General features: G+C 35.7%; 2 protein-coding genes and 1 non-coding gene across 3 annotated transcripts; 1 reads left to right on the top strand and 2 right to left on the bottom strand.

Annotated features, from left to right (window-relative positions):
* Positions 1 to 6,871: 6,871 nt before the first annotated feature.
* On the bottom strand, positions 6,872 to 8,036 carry LOC113849602 (zinc finger protein ZAT9-like). The gene has a single exon (XM_027479614.1). It carries the CDS (start codon positions 8,015 to 8,017, stop codon positions 6,872 to 6,874), a length of 1,146 nt encoding a protein of 381 aa, XP_027335415.1. The 5' UTR covers positions 8,018 to 8,036.
* A 7,978-nt stretch (positions 8,037 to 16,014) lies between these two features.
* LOC113849601 lies at positions 16,015 to 19,291 on the top strand (the record flags this gene model as incomplete). Its single annotated transcript, XM_027479613.1, is given in 4 exon segments — positions 16,015 to 16,917; positions 17,484 to 18,254; positions 18,656 to 19,081; positions 19,271 to 19,291. Coding segments are annotated over 4 exon segments (2,121 nt in total), but the record flags the coding sequence as incomplete, so codon positions are not given.
* LOC113851718 lies at positions 16,281 to 16,385 on the bottom strand. The gene has a single exon (XR_003502286.1). It is a non-coding gene; the product is annotated as a small nucleolar RNA R71 (small nucleolar RNA).
* Positions 19,292 to 20,513: the final 1,222 nt, after the last annotated feature.

The following is a 20,513-nucleotide window of genomic DNA, read 5'->3' as shown; positions in this document are numbered from 1 at the left end:
ATGAGGAATGTTTAATTTTATTTTAAATTCTATCATTTCAAATAATTATTAAATTTTTAAGGATTGACCGGTGAAAATAAAAGTTTTAAATTTTTGTAACTTTTCTCGTACTACAATTGAGAAAAAAGTGAAATAATAGTCTAATTAAGATCTTACATTCTTTATAAATTATCGTAAAATAGTTGATAAAATAAGAGCGTCACAATTTAGTGGTGTCCTAATGCATTTTTGGGATTATGATATGTAAATATCAAACTTTTGTATATGAATGAAAATCCAATATACATATGTATATTTTCTTACTATTCAAGTACAAATCTATTAGTAAGTTATAATGTATTGGTAAAAGTTTATCGTATATCATTTCAAATACCTTTTCATTTTCATGAGTTGAATAATAAAAGTGAAAGTTTTAAATTTTTATAAAATTTTCAAGCTATAAGTATAAAGAAATTCATTTTTACTTTCCTTCATTCCTTATAAATTATTATACAAATTGAATAATAAAATAAGGGTATTACAATTATAATAAGAAGCCTAGTCTTTATTCAAGGACCTTTTCTAGAGCAATATCCATTGCAGCCCTAACATTTTGAGACTCACCAACATTTCCACTACACCCTATAAATTCTTTGAAGACTCGAAGGATGTGTCTATACAAGAGGTAAAGACTGCTATTTTTTCATGAGACCTAGTGCTCGTGGATAAGTGTACCCGTCAAAAAGTAATATAAAGTTATAAAATAAGTTCCTAGAATATTATCACACAATAATTGTTTTCAAGTACCAAGAATATCTTAATTTAATTGTTTGAACTAAAAAGATGCATAATGAAATAGAATAAAAAAAGATTCAGATTTAAAAGTAATTCAAATAAAATAAAACAATAGAACCTATGACAATATATAAACTATTCGAGATGAATTTTAAGGCATATGTATTTACTTTTACACTCTCTATATTCACTTCTAGATTAATCTTAATTCTAATTTCTTTATGATTTCCAATTACTCATACTACATCTATTAACACCCAATGGTCATGCAAGGCAAAAGGAAGATAAAACATAAAGAGCCTATGAACTTGTTAATTTAATAACGATTGGAAGAGAAAAACAAAGTTTAGTTGACTTAATTCTTTGTTTCGTTTTACTTTATAGATCCATTAACTATATGTTGTACGGTAGCCTACAGTATAATTAATTATAATATGTTTAAGAGTTGTTAGTTCCGAACATACAAATTATAGCATAATAAGATAAACACCAATCAAGAAAGAAAATTGAAATTATTATTAATCACAAAGGATCCACCGTAACTCTAGTTATGGATTTAGCTAGACATAATGTAATACAAAGCTAAAACAATAGTAAACAAATCCATAATCATTTGAGAAGTAAATGCAAATTAAAAGAATCTCTAATGGAAAAGAGATGAAGAGAGTTTTTGCTCCTAAGACATGCTCTCAAAGCTCCAAAAGTCGTCAACATCTAGCTAAATCTAAGATCTCAAAGTCATATTTTTAAAATGCTAAAAGTTCTCTTATTTTGATTACCCTAGTAAAGAGCATTGTCGTGCATACTAATATGTAGAATCATGCATATGCTTTGAAGCATGGGTGTGCTTGTTGCGGTGTAACCTTATTTTTCATTCAATTTAAGCTTAAAATTCACCCAAAACTTAATTGTGACGTTATAATGTTAAACTTTACAATTAATATAAAAGTTAGTGTAAAGTCCTAATAAAATAATGGTCAAGTATGTAGATATAGGTAGTAAAAAAATATTGACTCCTCACCTAACTCTAGGTTCAAAAAATGGTTTTTAATTTATATTGTTTTAATCTTTTAAGGACACTATTGGCTATGATGTGTGGGAGTTGGTGGCTTAGGCTTTTGCCATTGGTGACTTTAATGAAGAATTGGCTCATACTCTTATTGTTCCTATCCCAAAGGTTGATAACCCTAATAACATGAAGGATTAGACCTATTTATAAAGTTCTTGTGCACAAGATTAAGCCTTATTTGAATTATTTGATTGGCCCTTGTCAAAGTAGCTTCATTCAAGAAAGAAGAATATGTCATATTGCTTGCCTAAGAGATCATTCATACCATGCACAAGTAGAAAAATAAGAAAGGCCTCATTTTCTATAAAATTGATTTTGAGAAGACATGTATGATAGAGTTAATTGGGAAACTCTTCAATTTACTCTTGCGAAGTTTGGGTTTCCTTCAAATATTATCAAATTGATTATAAAATTCTTTACATCCACCTCGTTGCCTTTAAAGTGGAATAATGAGATCTTAGAAAGATTTTCTCCTACTAAGGGCCTCCGTCAAGAGGACCTATGTCTCCTCATCTCCTTGTTCTTTGCATGGAGAAAGTTGCTTTAGATTTAAGAACAAGTACAAAAGGAAAATGGAAACTTCTCAGGGTTGCTAGAGGTGGACCAACAGTTTTTCATCAATTTTTTTGGTTAATGATTGTCTTCTTTTCACTGAAGTAGAGTTTTCTCAAGTTCGATTAGTTGAAAAAGTCTTATATGATTTTTAAAGAGCTTCTGGTATCAAAGTCAATGTTCAAAAGTCTCTCTTTATGACTTCTAAAAATGTACCAAGGAGAAAGATTACTAAATTAACAAGCATTCTGGTGTATAACCACACTGTGAATTTAGTAATTATTTGAGTTTCCCTCTTCTCATAAGTAGAGTGATAATTCTTAATTCTCTTTTATTTTGAATCGTATTTGAGCTAGACATGCTATTTATGCAATGCAAAACATGTGGCTTCTTGAAGGTGTTTGTGATAGAATTGATGGGATTACACAAACTTTATTACAGCCTTCCTCCAAATCACATACACAATCCCACATTGATAACTCTCCACCGCTTTAGCTTTGTAACAGACTTGTAACAAACTCCGCTAGTCTCATTATAGCTTCGTGTGCTTTCCATTTTGGTTTCTTTTTTTCGCAGGTTCTAGCCTTGAGCCAACAACACCTATATATGTTGTCCCTTGTAATTTCCTTTGTGCAATAAATTAAGAAAAATAACCTCTTCTCAATATTGAGTTTTCCTCTCTATTCTTATGGCATTTTTCATATTACGGTATCAGAGCTCATGCTTGAAATTCAAGAGCTCTGTAGATTTCACTTCCCATGGCACGAGGAAACAATGGCGGTGGAAATCCTCCTAATCCTCCACCGTAAGATCCAGCGTTAAATCCACTCAGTCTCTATTACATTCATCCTGGAGAAATTCTTTTTATGGATTTAGTGTCTCCACTACTCACAGTTAAGAATTACCACAACTGGTCTAGAGGAATGAAGTATTCCTTAATCTCAAAGAACAAGTTCAAGTTCGTCAATGGATCTTTGTCAATTTCTCTTGCTTTCGATCCAACTTTCGATGCTTAGGAGCGATGAAACAATTTGGTGTTGTGTTGGATTCTTAATCCAGTTGAACCTACTATTTCACAAAGCATAGTCTACATCAAAGTTGTTGTTGTACCTTGGAAATTGTTGAGAGATCGTTTTTCACAAGCAGATCGAGTCAAAGTGTGAGTTACATAAGGAATTAATGTCCCTAAAACAAGGTGCAAATTTTGTTGCTCACTACTTTACATAAATAACTACAATATGGGATGAAATAAAGAATTTTAGGCCCTTTCTAGATTGTGTATGTTATGTGAAGTGTGTCTGTGTAGCTAGCACCAATGGAAGGCAATTTCATGAAGAAGATTGTATTATAACGTTTCTTAGTGGACTGAATGATGAATTCGATGTGGTTAGAACTCAAATTCTAATGATGGAACCCTTCCCCAATGTTAACAAGGCTCTTTCCTTAGTGTTACAAAGTAAGAAACCACTTTGGTAAAGGTAGAGGATATGGTTCTTTTGACAAAAGCAACCTCAAAATTTGCCGTTTCTGTGGGAGAACTAGACATACAGTGGATGTGTGCTATAAGAAGCATGGTTATCCAAGTAATTTCAAAGAAAAAAATTATAGCAGCATGAACAACTTAATTTGTGTGATTCATCAGAATCTGCTTATGACAATATCAACAAGGATTCAGATATTGTGCAAAACACTCAGATTTCTCCAGAGCAATATAAAGCTCTCATAACTCTATTCTAGTCTTCTAGTTTGGCCAGCTCTTCATGACACAACCAAGTTGCAGCAAAACACTACACAATAATATGCAATCAACTAATCAGGATCTAGATAATGATAAATCCTTCCTTTGTAGTGTCAATTCATCTACATCCAACACTTGGGCTTAATTTTTCTTTAACTTTCTAATTTTAAATTTTCTAAATTTTTTTACTTAATTATGAAAATCCTCTAGTAGTGGAATATATTGTGATCGGATTATAGAGAGAAATCAAACTGCAAGATTAAATCCCAGCATTAGTAAGAAATTTACTTTCAGAATTAGGAGAGGATTTTTCGACTGAATATTATTTCTATATATATAAATGAAATATTCCAGACTAGAAAGAAAATGACATTATAATAATAATAATTTTTTTTTCTATATTATTGAGAGTTATTTGGTTCTGATACCATAAAATTGAAACTTTGCACATGAATTCTTTTATACATGCCGAAAAGGCACTTTAGTTGGTGATGTTGACTGGTCAAATTGGTTTCTAATAGTAGTTGAGCATTTGGCAAGATAATTCTATTCCGTGTTTTGTGAATGCAAAAGGGGCTTGGTTATCCCACAGAATTTGAAAACTGAAATCAAGAGTAGAAACTTACAAGTATGTATGGCATCTACACTGTTCTTGTGCAAGAATTTTGAAAAATAGCCAAAAGACTAATCGTCTTAACATAAATATGTTGATTGTCAAAACATGTTTGCTTTTCCGTTTCAAATTAATTTCATCATCAGTGACAGAGTTTTACTTTATTCATAAAAAAATTGTATCCTGAAAAAAAAAATTACTGTTTCTTTTCCTATCATACCTTTGCATGATATGATGACTGTAGTATACAGTATTTCTCTATATAAGAAAAGACAATAACAGTACAAAGAAAAAAACTATGGGCATAAAAAATAAAAGTGGATGAAATTAATGGGGATATTACAGCAAAACATAACTCTGTAATCGTCCTTACTGGTGATTCTAATTTATATTTTGACCATAAATCATTGTATGTCTTTTTCTTTAATTTTCCTATGTTTTTCCCATCCACCGTTTGTGTGTATGGAGGGTGATGAGACCAGAGCACATAGCACAGTCCTTCTATAAATATTTCAAAAATAACAATTGTTTAGCAATGTGTATTTTAATACTCCTGGTTCGGTCAAAATTCATTTGTTTTTTTAAAAAAGTACCCTATCAAATGTTTATGCAAGTATGACCAATTGCGGGTTTAAGTATTATGAATAGTATTTCTGCTACAAATGCCATAGTGTGCAAGTATGTAAGTATTTAATCAATTCCAAGAAAGGGATAAAGAACTGGGAGAGAGTTTGTCTTCCAAGTTGAACTTGAGTGAGAGAAACCTAGTCATTGAGCAAAAAGATTCAAACGAAGTCTTATTTAATGGCATTATAAAGTAAGTTTGTAAGAAGTGTATACATTAAAAGCATGAGATTGTCAGCACTCAAAGAAGTGCAATGACAGAGCAGGCTAGTATCCTACTTTATAAAGGCAATAAAATAGGGAACGGATGGTAGTGCCATATAGGCACCCAACTTTCCACTTTACAATAACCTTTTCTAGTTTTGTTGGGTTGTTAATCAGTCAGATTTTCTTTCAAATGAAATTGTAACATTTTAGCTGTTAAAGTCTAAATAGAAATAGTACCCTATATTATTATCTACTAATTGACCAAATTATTAAAAGCAAATAAATGAAAAAAGAAACAAGTGTAAGAAATGAATGTTATGTCATTTATTACAAATTCAATGAGAGTGAGTTAAAGTTCTCCATAAAGAACCAAAAGGCCTTGTTGAGGCAGATAACTTGAGTCACGCTCAACTAGGCCAAATTAATCTATCAGCAGAGAATAAAATAAGAGATCTTTCTTTTCTTTCAAATTTTATTTTATTGATATCACCTTTACAAATCTCCAGCAAAAGTGAGAAGAAAATTATAAAAAAAATCGAAATTTTCGTGGCTCCGATCAAATTTTTCTGATTCACCTTGTAATCTCCACTCGTTATGAAAATCAGTGTGAAAAGTGGAAAACAAAGTAAACTGAAACCCAGGAAAAGCATGATAAGACAGAATTTTCTTTCAGCCGAAAAAAAAAGTAAGGGAAAAAAGGGAATAAGACATGGAACTTCTTATAATGTCTTGCAGAAAATTAAAATAAAATAAAATAAGAACCATGAAAGAAACACATTTCTTTTCATGAACTGTACAATGCTCCTTGAAGTCAGAAGTGGAAGTTACTTTAATATTAATAAAATATTTGCAGGTTGATCAACTTCCGCTGAAAATGACTTGTTTAATATTCGTCAGCAATAAATGGTAGAAAACAGTTATTTTGTATTTGCTTGGAAGCTGAAACAGAGCCCACTAAGACACGCATGCTTGCAAATTCTTCTGCACCGCTCCATAACCCCCTCCCAAAAGAGAAAAAAAGAAAACTTATGAATCTGAATAACAGAATAAGCATAAACGTTTGGTTCCTCCATTACGGATGCCTTATGTCATTTCTCACAGAAATATTCAGACTTCAGAAGAACTGAATTACAGTTAGAAAATCTAATAAAAATTAATTATAATATTACATAAATAATATAGAGTAACCACATTAGCAAATTCGCAGGAAAAAAAAAACATATATTAAATTGATCAAAATTTGTTACCTTTGGATCATCAAGATACCATTCCAGTGAAGCAAAAAACAAAATTTTTAACGGGTTTTGACAAATTCGGCATCTGAAACCGCAGAGTTCTCGAATTGGCTAGCATCATCATCATCGATTGGAGCTGGGAGGTTGAGATCTATGAAGCTGTTTCCAAGCTTGGTGGAAATTGGAAGAACAGTGGTATTTGCTGAGCCAGTAACATGGGTTCTCTTGTGTCCACCCAGTGCTTGACCCGAAGCAAAGACTCTGAAACAAACGGGGCACTCGTGTATTTTCTTTTCCACAGCACAAGTTCCACCCTTTTTGCCACGTTCAACTTCTGCTTCATCATCATCCACAGATAAGTTCACTTTGATCTTTTTGTGACTCGCTCTGTGACCCCCTAACGCTTGATATGATCGAAACACCTTGTTACAGGTCTCACATTTATACCTACCTTGTACCCGGTTCTTGCACAGTTTCATCATCTCTTGAGATTCATCACTCTCTTCTAAGGATCTCTCGTCGTCATCTTCTTCTTCTTCGTCATCATCCTCCTCTTCTTCCTCTTCCTCTTCTTCAAATTGATCTTCCATTAATTGATCTTTTTGTCTCTTCCATTTGTCCCTAGACAGCATCATGAGACAAACCGCGACATCTTCCTCGGTGGTTGCATCAGAAACCGAACTGGCAGGTTCGTGGTCCACCCACGATGTCTTACTATCTTTGCAAAACTTTACCTTCTTCTTCAGAATGGCTTCATGTTCCACGTCACCCCCTTGCTTCTTGTTATGATGATGATGGTGGTACTTTGAATCGAACACGCCGAGTTTCCATGCCCTTTTGGATCTTCTACGAGTTGGGTTATTCTTGGATGATTCAGTTTCACTCTCTCTGTCTTGAAGAATGACACAACCAGTGTCTGCGGCTGCGAAAGAGAATTCTGGATCCACGAGGCGAATGCTTCTCTTTGGGTTCTCTCTGAGGCCGTAGCAAAGACCCTTGTCATCATCGTTATTACCTTGTTCGTCTTCAGATGATGATGAAGAAGAGGCTGATTCAGCTTCGAAACTGAGTTGAACGGTTCGCGATGACTCTTCTTCGGGCTTTGCGAGAGTAAGGTTCATCATGTGAGACCGCATGTGACCCCCCAAGGCCCTGCCATTGGAAAAGCTTCTGAAGCAAAGCTTGCACTTGTGCTTCTCCATCATCGATGAATGAATCAACCAAACAGAGGTTAAGACAGAGAGGGTGAGGGTGTTGGCATTTTGGTGAATTGCTTTGGGGGTGTTGTCCTCGTCGTGATTTGTGAGAGAATGGGAGTGTGCAAACTATAAAAGAAGTAGGTGACAAGCATTCCTCCACCAAGAGATATACAAAAAAATAAAAAGTCAAAAAGGAAGAGAATACCAAAATCTGGGGTTTCCAATTCATTTTTATTTTGTTTTATGATTAAATTTGTTTCTTTTTTTGTTTTTACGGAACCGTAAATGAAAAATCAGAAAACCCCCCAATGAATTGAAAAATGAATTTATTGATATTTAATTAAAGATGTGAATGCACCAAGTGAGAGAAGAAAGAACATGTAACATGCCAGACTTGCCCGTTTCTGTATTTATTCCCCACTTAATCTTCTCTTTTCTTTTTTTATATTTTATTTTTTTTATCTTCCACCCTTTTCCAACTATCCAACGTACCCTTTTGCACCGTTTCAAGGAACTTACCAAATTTGACGGGATACGCTGTTTTTATTTCTTATTTTAATAGAAATCACATTATCGTATCTTTAAATTAATTTTATTCTAATTTTATTATACAAGGAATAAAAAGAAGGGTAATTTTGAATTTTTGAGGCAATTTTAAAGGAAGGTCCTGAAGGGCTTTGTTGCAACAACGAACCAAAATAAAATAGTTGAGAGGACCTTCATTCACAACCTCATCGATTCTCGAACGTTACTGAGTTGTGACATTCAACTGAGAAATAAACGACAATTGTTGAATAAAAGCATTACACGTAATTCACATCATCCACGTGTCGTTTTGATAGCAAATGGCTTTAGCAACAGCTGATTTACGGTACTGTTCATTCAAACAATTGACCTTATTAAATTAGAAAGATCGGAAATTTATTTTAGTTTTAAGACGGAGTTCTGATTCTGTTACTTTTCTGCCGGTGATACGAGAACCAACTGTCAGCACTGTTGCCTTTAGCATGCCGGCTGGTCTTCTAAATAGGACCAAAATAAAATATTTGTGCATAAAATTGGTAAAATTAAAATTTAATTATGAAAATATTTTGTGGATTAACTCTTTATTTTTCTCTCTTTACTTTTACTTTTATTATAATGGGTTTGCGGTGGAGACGTTGATAGTGGGTTTCCCCTTCAATTTTGGATCTTCGGTTGAACAAAATGTGTGATGGGAATGAAGGATGAGAAATGGGTAAGAAACTAACTGCCCTCCCTTTGAGAATGGGGTATTCAAATTCTAAGAGAAGTATATGCCGAATTGTTAGGGGTTGGTAGACCAAGTCCCACTACTACTAACTCTCATTGGTAGCCTTTGCCATTCATCAACATACTCAAACTTTCGTTTATTTCTTCTTACTAGTTAGAGTCTTTTCTTTTCAATTGTTGTAAATAAAATGCCCCTCAGCACGAGATTATTGTTTTTTTTTTCTTTTATTGTGCTAACATTCATATCTTTCTATTTTGATAATTGTTTTCTGTTACTCTGCAATTGATTATTGTTTAATTAGAAAATCAAGAAAACTGCATGGAGTTGGAGCATGTTTTGATAACCACAATATATAATTTCAAAACTTTATGTTTTCAGCCTCAAGTATCTACTGAAGCTATTTAAGTAAATTAACCTTAATAATTTACATATAATCTTTAATGAAAACTGAAACATGCATTAACTTAAGTGTGAAAATTGATATATGCTTGAAACAAATGAAAGATCATACGTAATGGAAAGGTTAAATGAGAGGAAATTTAGTTATACTAGTTTTGAACACATGCAATGTACATAAATACATAAGTGCTTTAATTTAAATTTTTTTCTTTCATAATTAATTATAAAAACAATTTATATAAAAATTGATGAGATTTTTTTTAGAAAAAATTTAAAATCTACAATTTATCTACTACATGTACAATTAAGGCTTTATTTTAGAATTTTTTTTGGTATACTACACAAATATTATTTAATTAACATAAATATTTTGAGTAAAAATAAAATTATATTATATCTCTTTTTTAATTTAATAAATATTATAAATTTTAATAGAGTAAACACTTTTATTATTATAATAATAAATATTTTATTATATTAAATATGACTAAGTTGAAGAGATAAAAGATTTTAAATAAAAAATAAATTCAAAAATAACACTTTATAAAGAAGATAATAATACTTAATTAATTTTTTTTAACTTAATATAACTCCAAGTATATAATTTGTGAGTACGAATTGTTAAATATTATATTAAATTTGTGAAGAGAAGCACTGCAGATAGTATTAACATCCCCAAAGCATTAAAATAAATTAAAAGAAAGAGAAAAGCAAAAAATATAGGAAATTATTGTCATAATGATTTTTGGGTCAACTTACTTTTTTTCATATTAAAACTTCATTTCTGGTTGTTTTCCATATCTTTTTGTTTTCAATCTTTTCTTTTTATGATAATAAACATATGTCCTTTTTCTTGTTTTCATGACAATTTATTATTATTTTTTTATTGTTATTATCATTCTTATTCTTATAAATTGTGCACAACTCCTCACCCATATCACCAATATGTACATATCCCCTAAGACCAAGAATTTGTCTCTGCACTATTTTTGTTCTATTCACGTTATTTTTCCACAGCGTCCAATGCCCAATTTGTGCTGAAATCATAATGAGCGTCATAATCGCACCTTCACAAATGCTGCTGCAATGTCGAAATTTCGCTCACAAAAACACACTTGATTTTTATTTTATTAATTTTTTTAACTTCATTTATTACTCTTCTATTTTATTAGGCATAATATACTAAGAGATGTTTTGGCATATTAAGCTTGAGACTTTGAGAATAGTAAGATGAATGGAAATGAGTGTAATGCGGTAAATTGACAAATAAAATTGAGATAAAAATAAATCATTATACGTTGTTAGGATGTATGTCACCAATGAAAGAGATGATTACAACAAAGTAAAGCAAGCGATATGTTTTAAGTTTTTCTAATTTGATAACAAAGCTCCTTTATGTTAAGGGCACATTTAGCTTAAATTTTATGTATTAAATCAAGTAGTAATATAATGAAAATTTATAACTTGTTATTTGGATCAAAGATTAAGAATATAAAATTTAAATTTTAGTTATTTTTAAACACTCAAAAATATTATATAATGCGGAGGTTATGAACTTGATAAGATCATATTTTGATATATTTTATGACTTATATTTATACACTTAAATTCTATTTTATATATATATATATATATATATATATATATATATCAGGAATACTTCGCTTCTTTGACCGGCTTTGGTCGAGCAACCGCTACCTCTGAACGGCAGCTGCCTACATAACCCATATCCCCTTTGACCAAGGAAGTGGGTATCAGACCCTAACAAGTGTAGTTCTCGGTCCTTTTTTATACAGTTCCTGACATGTGGCTCTTCACTCCAGCCCTGAAGTCTTCTGTGAGCCCCATCTGTTTAACGTGGCCCCCCCTCCCTAAGCTCCATGCAAAAGTAAACCTGCGCAAACAATTCTCAGCTGAGAGATGGACATCCCGCCATTAGCGTGAATGCTTCTCCAGGGCCTACCCGAAGATAGACGTCGCTTGTGGTATCCTGTTTGAATTCTCCAAGCAGACGTTGGTAGTCCTCCCTGGTGGCACCCACCTCTCCGGTCCTTCTTTCCGGAGCCTCTAAAACGAGTCGCTGGGCGATATCATGCCAGGTAGACGGGTCTCTGGACTCGTGTTTAGAAAAGGAGGCCATAATTAGTGCGCATTTCCTCCTGAGATCATCAATGGTGTCGCATGGATGCTCACGGGGAAAATCCACTTCTTCGACCCAGTTGGGAGAGGTCGATGTGCCAGAAGGCGCGAAGGGTGCTCCTCCGCAGGATTGGCAGCAGGTTGCTGCTCCCGGAGATTGCTAAATGAGTCCCCATGTGCATCTTTCTCTTTCTCCCATGCTTTTCTTTCCGTTGGTCAACAACCAACCTCTTTTTTTTATAGTAAGAAAGTCTCTCTGGTATCAGGGAGCAGAGCGACGAAGTCAATCCTATGCTATGATGGCTTTGTCTTTTTTCGGAATTGTGAGACGATTTATTCTCAGTATCACCGTACTTTTGGTTACTCGTATCCTTTTGGTTGGACTGTAACTGGGGCTTTTCTTTTGAAGCCGCTTTCTTTGCTCCATTTCTTAACGACTTGCTCGATTTTCTTCTTTCCGTCGGAGACAACGGTGCCAGCTCTTCGAAGCGACCGCGTTTCGATCTCAATTTGCCTATAGCGTCAGAGCCTGAGCCTGCCTCAACCTCGGACCCGAAGGAAGGAGTAGACCCCCTACCTCGACCTCTCTCCATAGAGGAGGAGCATATTCTTGATCGCTCTCGCTTAGCGTCAGGAACGTCTTCCCCTAAGCTATTGGACGAAGTGCGAGCGATCGCTCGACTCAAAGCAAAGGGCAGATCGCCGATCGGATGGCGCAATTGGATCCCGAAGAACCTTCATTTTGGCGAGAGCACAGAGATGCCATTATTCGGGATTCAATTCTTACAACGCACCAGCGAGACTACTCTTCTCACATACTGTCAAAAAAGCTTAAAGATTTAAGTGGTGCAAATGCCCACACTTCTTTAACTTAGAAAAGTATGGCGAAAATCAAACGAAAGTTTCATGAGCTTGGAACTTGAAAGTCTTAATGAGCTGACGGATAGAAGTCCAATAGCAACTGATCAACGCTTTGAGCGCTTCTTCATTTTTCTTCGGGGGATGTCTCAGTCTATTGGGCCTAGAGGAGCTCTAGACTCTAGTTAGATAGCTTTCTGCGCCCCAACGGCGCCTTTCCTTTACCCATTTTGCACTTTCGATCATTCAATTTGGACTCGGTAAACTTTTCGATTCTATTCTAAGACATTCTTTCTTCCATTACCTATTTTCTATGTCCGGTAAGGCGCATTCAGTTGAGGGAGAAAAACCTCCCGGGTCAACTCCTTGCTTTCATCGAGAATGTCATTGCCTCATGATTACTGTCCAATGCTGTATTTCGACTACATTAACTATGCTATTAATTATTGCAGTTTAGCTGAAAGTTGTTATCAGTGCATTATAAAGATATTTTGAATAAAAATTAGATAATTTTAGTCCTTGCCCGTGCTATGTGAATATGAGTTTGAATTTTGAATTTAAATTTTAAACTTAGATAAATATTTAGATATGAAGATTTGAAGCGGGAGATTCTTTAGTTAAGATTCTGATTGTGGATAAAATAGATTTGAAAAGATAGAGCTCAACCGACTAGAAATTTAGGGCACAACCTATATAAAGAAGCCTTATACTCCACACTTGATACATTTTTTCCACTTTATTTGACACGCCATCTTCCCTTTCTTAGGTTTGACTCACTTCTCCGTTAAAAGTTATTGAGATCATTGGCAAAGACGACGAACCCCTTCAGAGTCAAAGCGATTGATTGAGTACCCCTTTAGAGAACGAGAGCTCTTATCTCTTGTTTGAATTCTCCTTTGTGTTTTATGAATTGGTTCATTATGTTTTTCGTTGTGTATTTCATTATGAGTAACTAAATCCATAGCGTAGCTATGGGGATCCTATTGCAAACTTTGTGTGATTTTTACTTTTAATAGTGGTATTGGTTTTCCTTTATTGTTTGACTTTTATCCTATTGAATTATATTGTGCATGTTAAGATTTGATCACCCTTAGCATCCCATAATTAATTGCATTATAGGTAATTGTACCACGTGTAATTAATGGAACTATAAGATAAAATGAGATAAAAGGTTATGTGATGAATTCACTTTTTATTATATTTTTACTTGCCTTTTTGGTGCTCCTTAATAGAAAAAATGGACTTAGATAGTGCAAATAATATAGAAATCACATTTTGAGTAAATATCATAGGTTTATTAATTTTTGGTTAATTTGCATTTAATTACATAGATATAGATTGCAATTTTAATTATCTTAATAATTTTGCAGAGTCCCCAAGTTAATTTTGAGAAATCTTGGCCCTTGGATGAAAGTTGCCCCCAAAGTAGCCACTTTTAGGAGCAAAAGTGGCAACTACAACAAGTCTGGGCATTAAAGGTTCCAAAGTAGCTATTATCAAGCCCAAAAGTGGCAACTCCAGAAGCTCCAGGGACGCCAATTTTGAAGCATTCCTGCGCGTGGACACTATTGACTCTCATAGTAGCCACGCGCACCAAAGTAGCCACTTTCAGCACAAATAGTGGCAACTCCAGAAGCTCCAGGACGCCAATTTTGAAGCATTCCTGCGTGTGGCCACTATTGGCTCTCATAGTAGCCACGCGCACCAAAGTAGCCACTTTTAGCACAAATAGTTGCAACTCCAGAGAAGTGGCAACCCTTCCATCCTGCGCGTGGACACTTTCAAGGCCCAAAGTGGACACTTTCAAAGGCAAAAGTGGACACTTTGGTGACATGTCATCCACTATAAATAGATTTTAGGAATTAGGGTACGGGACTTTTGACACTTTACACAATTTTTCTTTGCCAAATTGAGACAATTTCTTACGACATTGGAGTCTTGGGTGACAGCCAAGGGTCCTCTATAGGTTTTAATTTCCAATTTCCCTTTTGATTTTTGTTGAATTTACTTTAATGTTGTTTACGTTCTTGCATTTCTTTTTCTCATTTGTGAAGCCCATCCATATGGAGGGCTAAACTTCCTTGTAATTCCTAGTCAATGCACATGAATCTTGAATTCTTGGGATTAATTGCAATATAAATCTTTCTTTCCTTGAATTTATTGACCCTAATCTTTAAATGAAATGGAATTTGCATGAAGGGAACATTGCTTAATTTTACCTAACAAAATTCTAATTCAAAATTGTTTAATTTTGATTAATCCTTGAGGTTGCTTAATCTTAGGGATAGAGATTGGAGCCCATTAAGATGCTTAATTTTAATTGGGACATTAAAGTTAGTCTTCGCTTGTTAGATTAACTTAATTCAAGGGAAATAAAGGGGATTATTGAATCATTTGAAAGAATAATGATGGAACTCATTGCTTGACTAGGGATTACTCATTTTAATTGATTGAATTTCATTAAATTTACATTTCGTTCTTGATTAAAACCCAGAAATTGACAAACCTCCCCCCAATTTACTTGCTTTAAAATACATGTTTACACTTGTTCGATGTATGTTCCCAACCAAAAATTCCTTGGAGACGACCTAGGATAACACCCTAGTACAGCATTCATTTCTTTGCATATTTGATGAGGATTAACGACAATCTTTTGCATGACGAGTAGCTCAAAATTCGTTTCATCAAATTGGCGCCGTTGCCGGAGAATTATTGGTGCTGATCTTATGTTGAACATGATTGGTGCTCTGTTTTTGTGTCTTGCATATTAGTGTGTTTGTTTCATTTTGAGTTTTTGTGTTGTGTTGAAAGTCATACGAATTTTGTGATCTGTTTTTGCATTGTTGTTGCATGATTTTCTGCATCATTTCCTTCATTCAAGTGTTGCAACTTATCAATTACTCACTTTCAATTTTCTGCACTCATTTTGCTACATATTTCTCTGTTTTTCTGCACTTTTACTGCATAATTCTGCAGAATTCTGCAGAGAGATTTTAAATTGTTCTTGTTATTTCATTTACTCAATTTGCTTTCAATTTAGTTAGTTGATATCTAGTGCATGACCCGATCAAACCCTGGAGATTTGTATCCATTAGACCAGGAGATGGATAGAACTTTTCATAGGAACATTAGGACACATAGGGATCACTCTGAACACTCTGAACCATCATCTCCTACTGCATCTTTGCAATCTGTGACACCAATTTCTGTTTACTCTTCTACATTTTCACTTGACTCTAGTTTTGGAGCAATGGCAGGTGATGAGAGGACTCTTAAGGAGCTAGCTGCACCGGATGTCACATACCAAACATTGTGCATCCAATATCCAGATGTGGATGCCCCTTTTGTTTTGAAAACTGGATTAATTCACCTTCTACCTAAATTCCATGGTTTTGCAGGTGAAGACCCTCACAAACACCTGAAGGAGTTTCACATTGTATGTTCCACTATGAGACCTCAAGGTGTTCCAGAGGAGCATGTCAAATTGAAGGCATTTCCATTCTCTCTTATGGATTTGGCTAAAGACTGGTTGTATTATCTTCCACCTGGCTCTATTACAAGTTGGGACACCCTCAAGAGATTGTTCTTGGAAAAATTTTTCCCTGCCTCAAGAGCTGCCTCAATAAGAAAGGAAATATGTGGTATTAGGCAGTTGGAAAGGGAAAGTTTGTATGAATATTGGGAGCGTTTCAAGAGACTTTGTGCTAGCTGCCCCTATCATCAGATAAGTGACCAGCTCCTAATCCAATACTTCTATGAGGGCTTACACCCAATGGATAGGAGCATGATCGATGCAGCTAGTGGGGGAGCCCTAGTTGACAAGACTCCCGCTGCCGCTAGAAACCTCATTGAAAATATGGCAGCTAACTCTCAACAGTTTGCTACAAGGCAAAATTCTCTCATGTCCAGGAGTGTCAATGAGATTCAAACTTCAGATTCACACAAGCTGGAGCATAAGCTAGATGAGTTGGCTTCTATGGTAAAACAGTTGGCTTCCATCCAAAAGAATTCTGCTGCATATACACCTCCACCTCCATCCATTCCAGCAATGCTTTGTGGGATTTGTTCATCTACGGATCACTTCACTGATAGTTACCCCACATTGCAAGAAACTGAATCTTCGGAAGGTAATCCTCAAGCTTACGCTGCTAATATTTATGCTAATACATTCCCTTTTCAACAGCCGCAGTAACAACAAAGCTGAGATTTATCTTCCAATAGATATAATCCCGGTTGGAGGAACCATCCTAACTACTTAAGGTGGGGAGGAAATGCACAGCATCAAGGCTCTAGCCAACCATCCAACAACCATTCCAACCGCATCAAGCTGGACAAAGCAAGCCATATTCAGCCCAACAACATCACCATTCATCATCTTCATCTCAACAACACCATCAAACACCACCTTCACTAGCTCCTGCACCTCAAAAAAGTGAGTCATCTTTGGAAGACCTTGTGAAGCAACTCATCATGAGTAATCTCAATTTCCAGCAACAGAGTCAGGCCTTCCAACAACAGACTCAAGCAAGTATCAAGACCTTGGAGAATCAAATGGGTCAACTTGCTTTATCCCTAAATCAACTTCAATCTCAAGGTTCAGGCAACCTCCCTGCATAAACTGTAACAAACCCAAAGAATGTGAGTGCCATTACCTTGAGATGTGGTAAGGTGATGCAAGAGCCAGAAATGCCTAAGAAGAAGGATCCTAGTCGCACTTTAGCTGTAGAAGGTGAAGGAGGAGAGATCAAGAGTCAAGAGCAGCCTGCACCTATGCCCACACCATGTCACCCAAAAGTGGTAGACAAAGAGGAGAGGTTCATTCCTATTCCCTTCCCTCAAAGAATGGTTCAGCCCAGCAAGAAGCAAGAAGAGGTTGATAAAAAAATTCTAGATACTTTCAGAAAAGTTGAGGTAAATATACCCTTGCTGGAGGCAATTAAACAAATACCCAAGTACGCCAAGTTCTTGAAAGACTTGTGCACTCATAGAAGGCGGCTAAAGGGTAATGAAAGAGTGAACATGGGGAGGAATGTATCAGCTCTTTTTGAGAGGCAGAAAACTTCCATGCCTGAGAAATGCAAAGATCCAGGGACATTTACTATTCCCTGCATTATAGGCAACAATAGGATAGATAATGCCATGCTTGATTTAGGTGCATCTATTAATGTTATGCCTTTATCTATCTTCACATCTTTGTCTCTTGGACCATTACAGCCCACAGGTGTCATCATCCAGCTAGCAAACAGGAGCACAGCACATCCAACTGGACTTGTGGAGGATGTGTTAGTGAGGGTGAATGACCTCATTTTTCCAGCTGATTTTTACATCATTGACATGAAAGAGTCAATGGATAGTGTTGCACCAATCATTTTGGGAAGACCGTTCTTAAAGACTGCGAGAACAAAAATTGATGTGCATGCCGGATCACTTACTATGGAGTTTGGAGACAGTGTTGTCCGCTTTAACATACTGGATGCTATGAAGCACCCAAATGAAGAACACTCTGTTTTCCATATTAATCATCTTGATGAATTAATAGATGATAATTTGTCTGAATTTCTAGGAGGAGACTCTCTCCTTAATTTTTCTGATTGTGTAGATACTTCCAATTGTGAATCGTGTAATAGTTCTTCTCTGTGTGACATTTGTGCTGAGATTTCTGATTATTTGAATGCAAATTCTACTACTTTTAACGTTGATGAACCTAACAATTCCATAGGATTAGAATGTGATGTATTGAGTACAACAAGTACAATTGAATCTAACGCCTTTGGTTTGAATATTGCAGAGACTTTGCCAAATGAAAGTGCCAAATCACTTCCTTCTGTGGAGCAACCTCTCACATTGGAGTTGAAGCCCCTACCAGAACATTATGAGAAGCTCCCGGTCATTATTTCCACCAAGCTTGAAGACGATCAAGAGGAGCTATTGTTGGAAGTAATTAAAAGGCATAAGAGAGCTATTGGATGGACTTTAGCTGACATTCCTGGTATTAGCCCTCTCATGTGCATGCACAAAATTCTGTTGAAAGGGAGGACCAAACTAGTGAAGCAACTTCAGAGGAAAAGAAAGAGAAAAGGAAGAGGAAAAGTAAGCCACAACTCCAAGAACTAGAAGCGCTGCACTTAAGAGCATATGAAGACTCAAGAACCTACAAGGAGAGAACCAAGCAGTATCATGATAAATTGATAGGTAGAGGAGAGTCTTGTGTAGGTCAAAAGATGCTTCTATTCAACTCATGTCTCAAGTTCATGACTGGAAGGCTACATTCCAGGTGGATTGGTCCATCAACAGTTACACAAGTATTTCCTAATGGTGCAGTGAAAATCAAGAGTGACTCCACTAACAAATGTTTCATAGTGAATGGACATCGTCTGAAGCATTTTTTGGAGAACTTAGTTCCCTTGGAGGAGATTGAAGAGGTGAATGTGTACTCCCCCATCATTTCCTTCAACCAAGACCCCTGTCATGAGTAAATCACTTTGCACGTCAAGCTAGTGACGTTAAAGAAGCGCTCTGTGAGAGGCAACTCACACGTGAATAAGGATTTTTGCTCTTTCCCTTTGCATTCTTTCAATTGAGTTTTTGTTTTTATTTGTTTTCATTTGTAGATACAATTCAATTTTGTGTGAATAATTTTCTGTGGACTCATAATTTTTGCAGGGATTGTGGCAGCAGCAAACACTTTGGGTACTCATTCATGCTTGGTACAAATTATTTTTCTTGAGAGTGGTCACTTTCATAGGCCATAGTGGTCACTTTGGCTCAAGGTAAGCATGTTTCTCCTTGTAGTTCCCACTTTTAAGAGTGAAAGTGGCTACTTTGACACCTAGGAGGTCAGTAGTTTGCGCGTGGACACTTTCTAGTCCAATAGTAGCCACACGCAATTCACTTTGCATTTTGGGGCTCACTGTAGTTACCACTTTCTTCATTGAAAGTAGCCACGCGCATATGCTCACAAAGAGGAACTCTCTGAAGTTCCCACTTTGAAGCCCCATAGTGGCCACGCGCAATTCACTTTGCAATTTAGGGCTTACTGTAGTTGGCACTTTCTTCAATGAAAGTAACCATGCACATATGCTCACAAAGAGGAACTCTCTGGAGTTCCCACTTTGAAGCCCCATAGTAACCACGCGCATATGCCCACACACACAACCTCACTTTAGTTGCCACTTTCTTCCTTGAAAGTGGCCACGTGCACCCACTTTCACGTTCCAAATTTCACACACCCACTCACACCCACTCACACCCATTCACACCCACTCACACCCACTCACTCCTAGTCCCAAGACGCATCTTCCCTCACCACACCCAAGGCTTCAAGCAAGGTAATTCTCTCAATTTCTCTCCATTTATGGTTAGGGTTCTTAGATTCCCCAATTTGGGGGTTTTCAATTTTACTTGTTTTTTTATTGAAATTGAGGTGTAATTGAGCATTCTTACATGAATTAGAGAGGATGAGGTCCCTAACTTGCACCCAATGGGGCGTATTACTCCCATTCAATTGGGCGTTCCCACTTTTGGCCCCAATAGTGGCCACACCCACTTCCTCCTTGCCATGACTTCCATTTATCGTTTTTGTTATGCTCCCCTCCCTCATTTTTCTCCTCTAAACATGCCAAAAATGATATTAAATTTCTTGTTCATGTATGTTAGTGCCTTTATTTGGTTCGTGCCCATTTCCATTTAGTTTTGGCCCCTCCATTTTGCTGTTTTGCTTTTCAATTCCATGCCATTTTACTTTTGCTGCACTTGATCCTCATGCACATTACATAAATAACCATGATTGTTGATCTTTCTGGGTGTTGAACATGCTTTTCATGACTTTAATTTCACTAATTGCTGCATTATGGT

Source organism: Abrus precatorius, unplaced genomic scaffold (genome assembly GCF_003935025.1).
Source record: "Abrus precatorius isolate BTA unplaced genomic scaffold, Abrus_2018 Scaffold9, whole genome shotgun sequence".
NCBI lineage: Eukaryota > Viridiplantae > Streptophyta > Magnoliopsida > Fabales > Fabaceae > Abrus > Abrus precatorius.
Note: the sequence above shows the minus strand (reverse complement) of the source record. Positions and strands in the feature narration are given on the sequence as shown.

Coding starts and splice junctions, on each gene's coding strand:
- LOC113849602 (XM_027479614.1), bottom strand. CDS start 8,017: ATGATGGAGAAGCACAAGTGCAAGCTTTGCTTCAGAAGCTTTTCCAAT.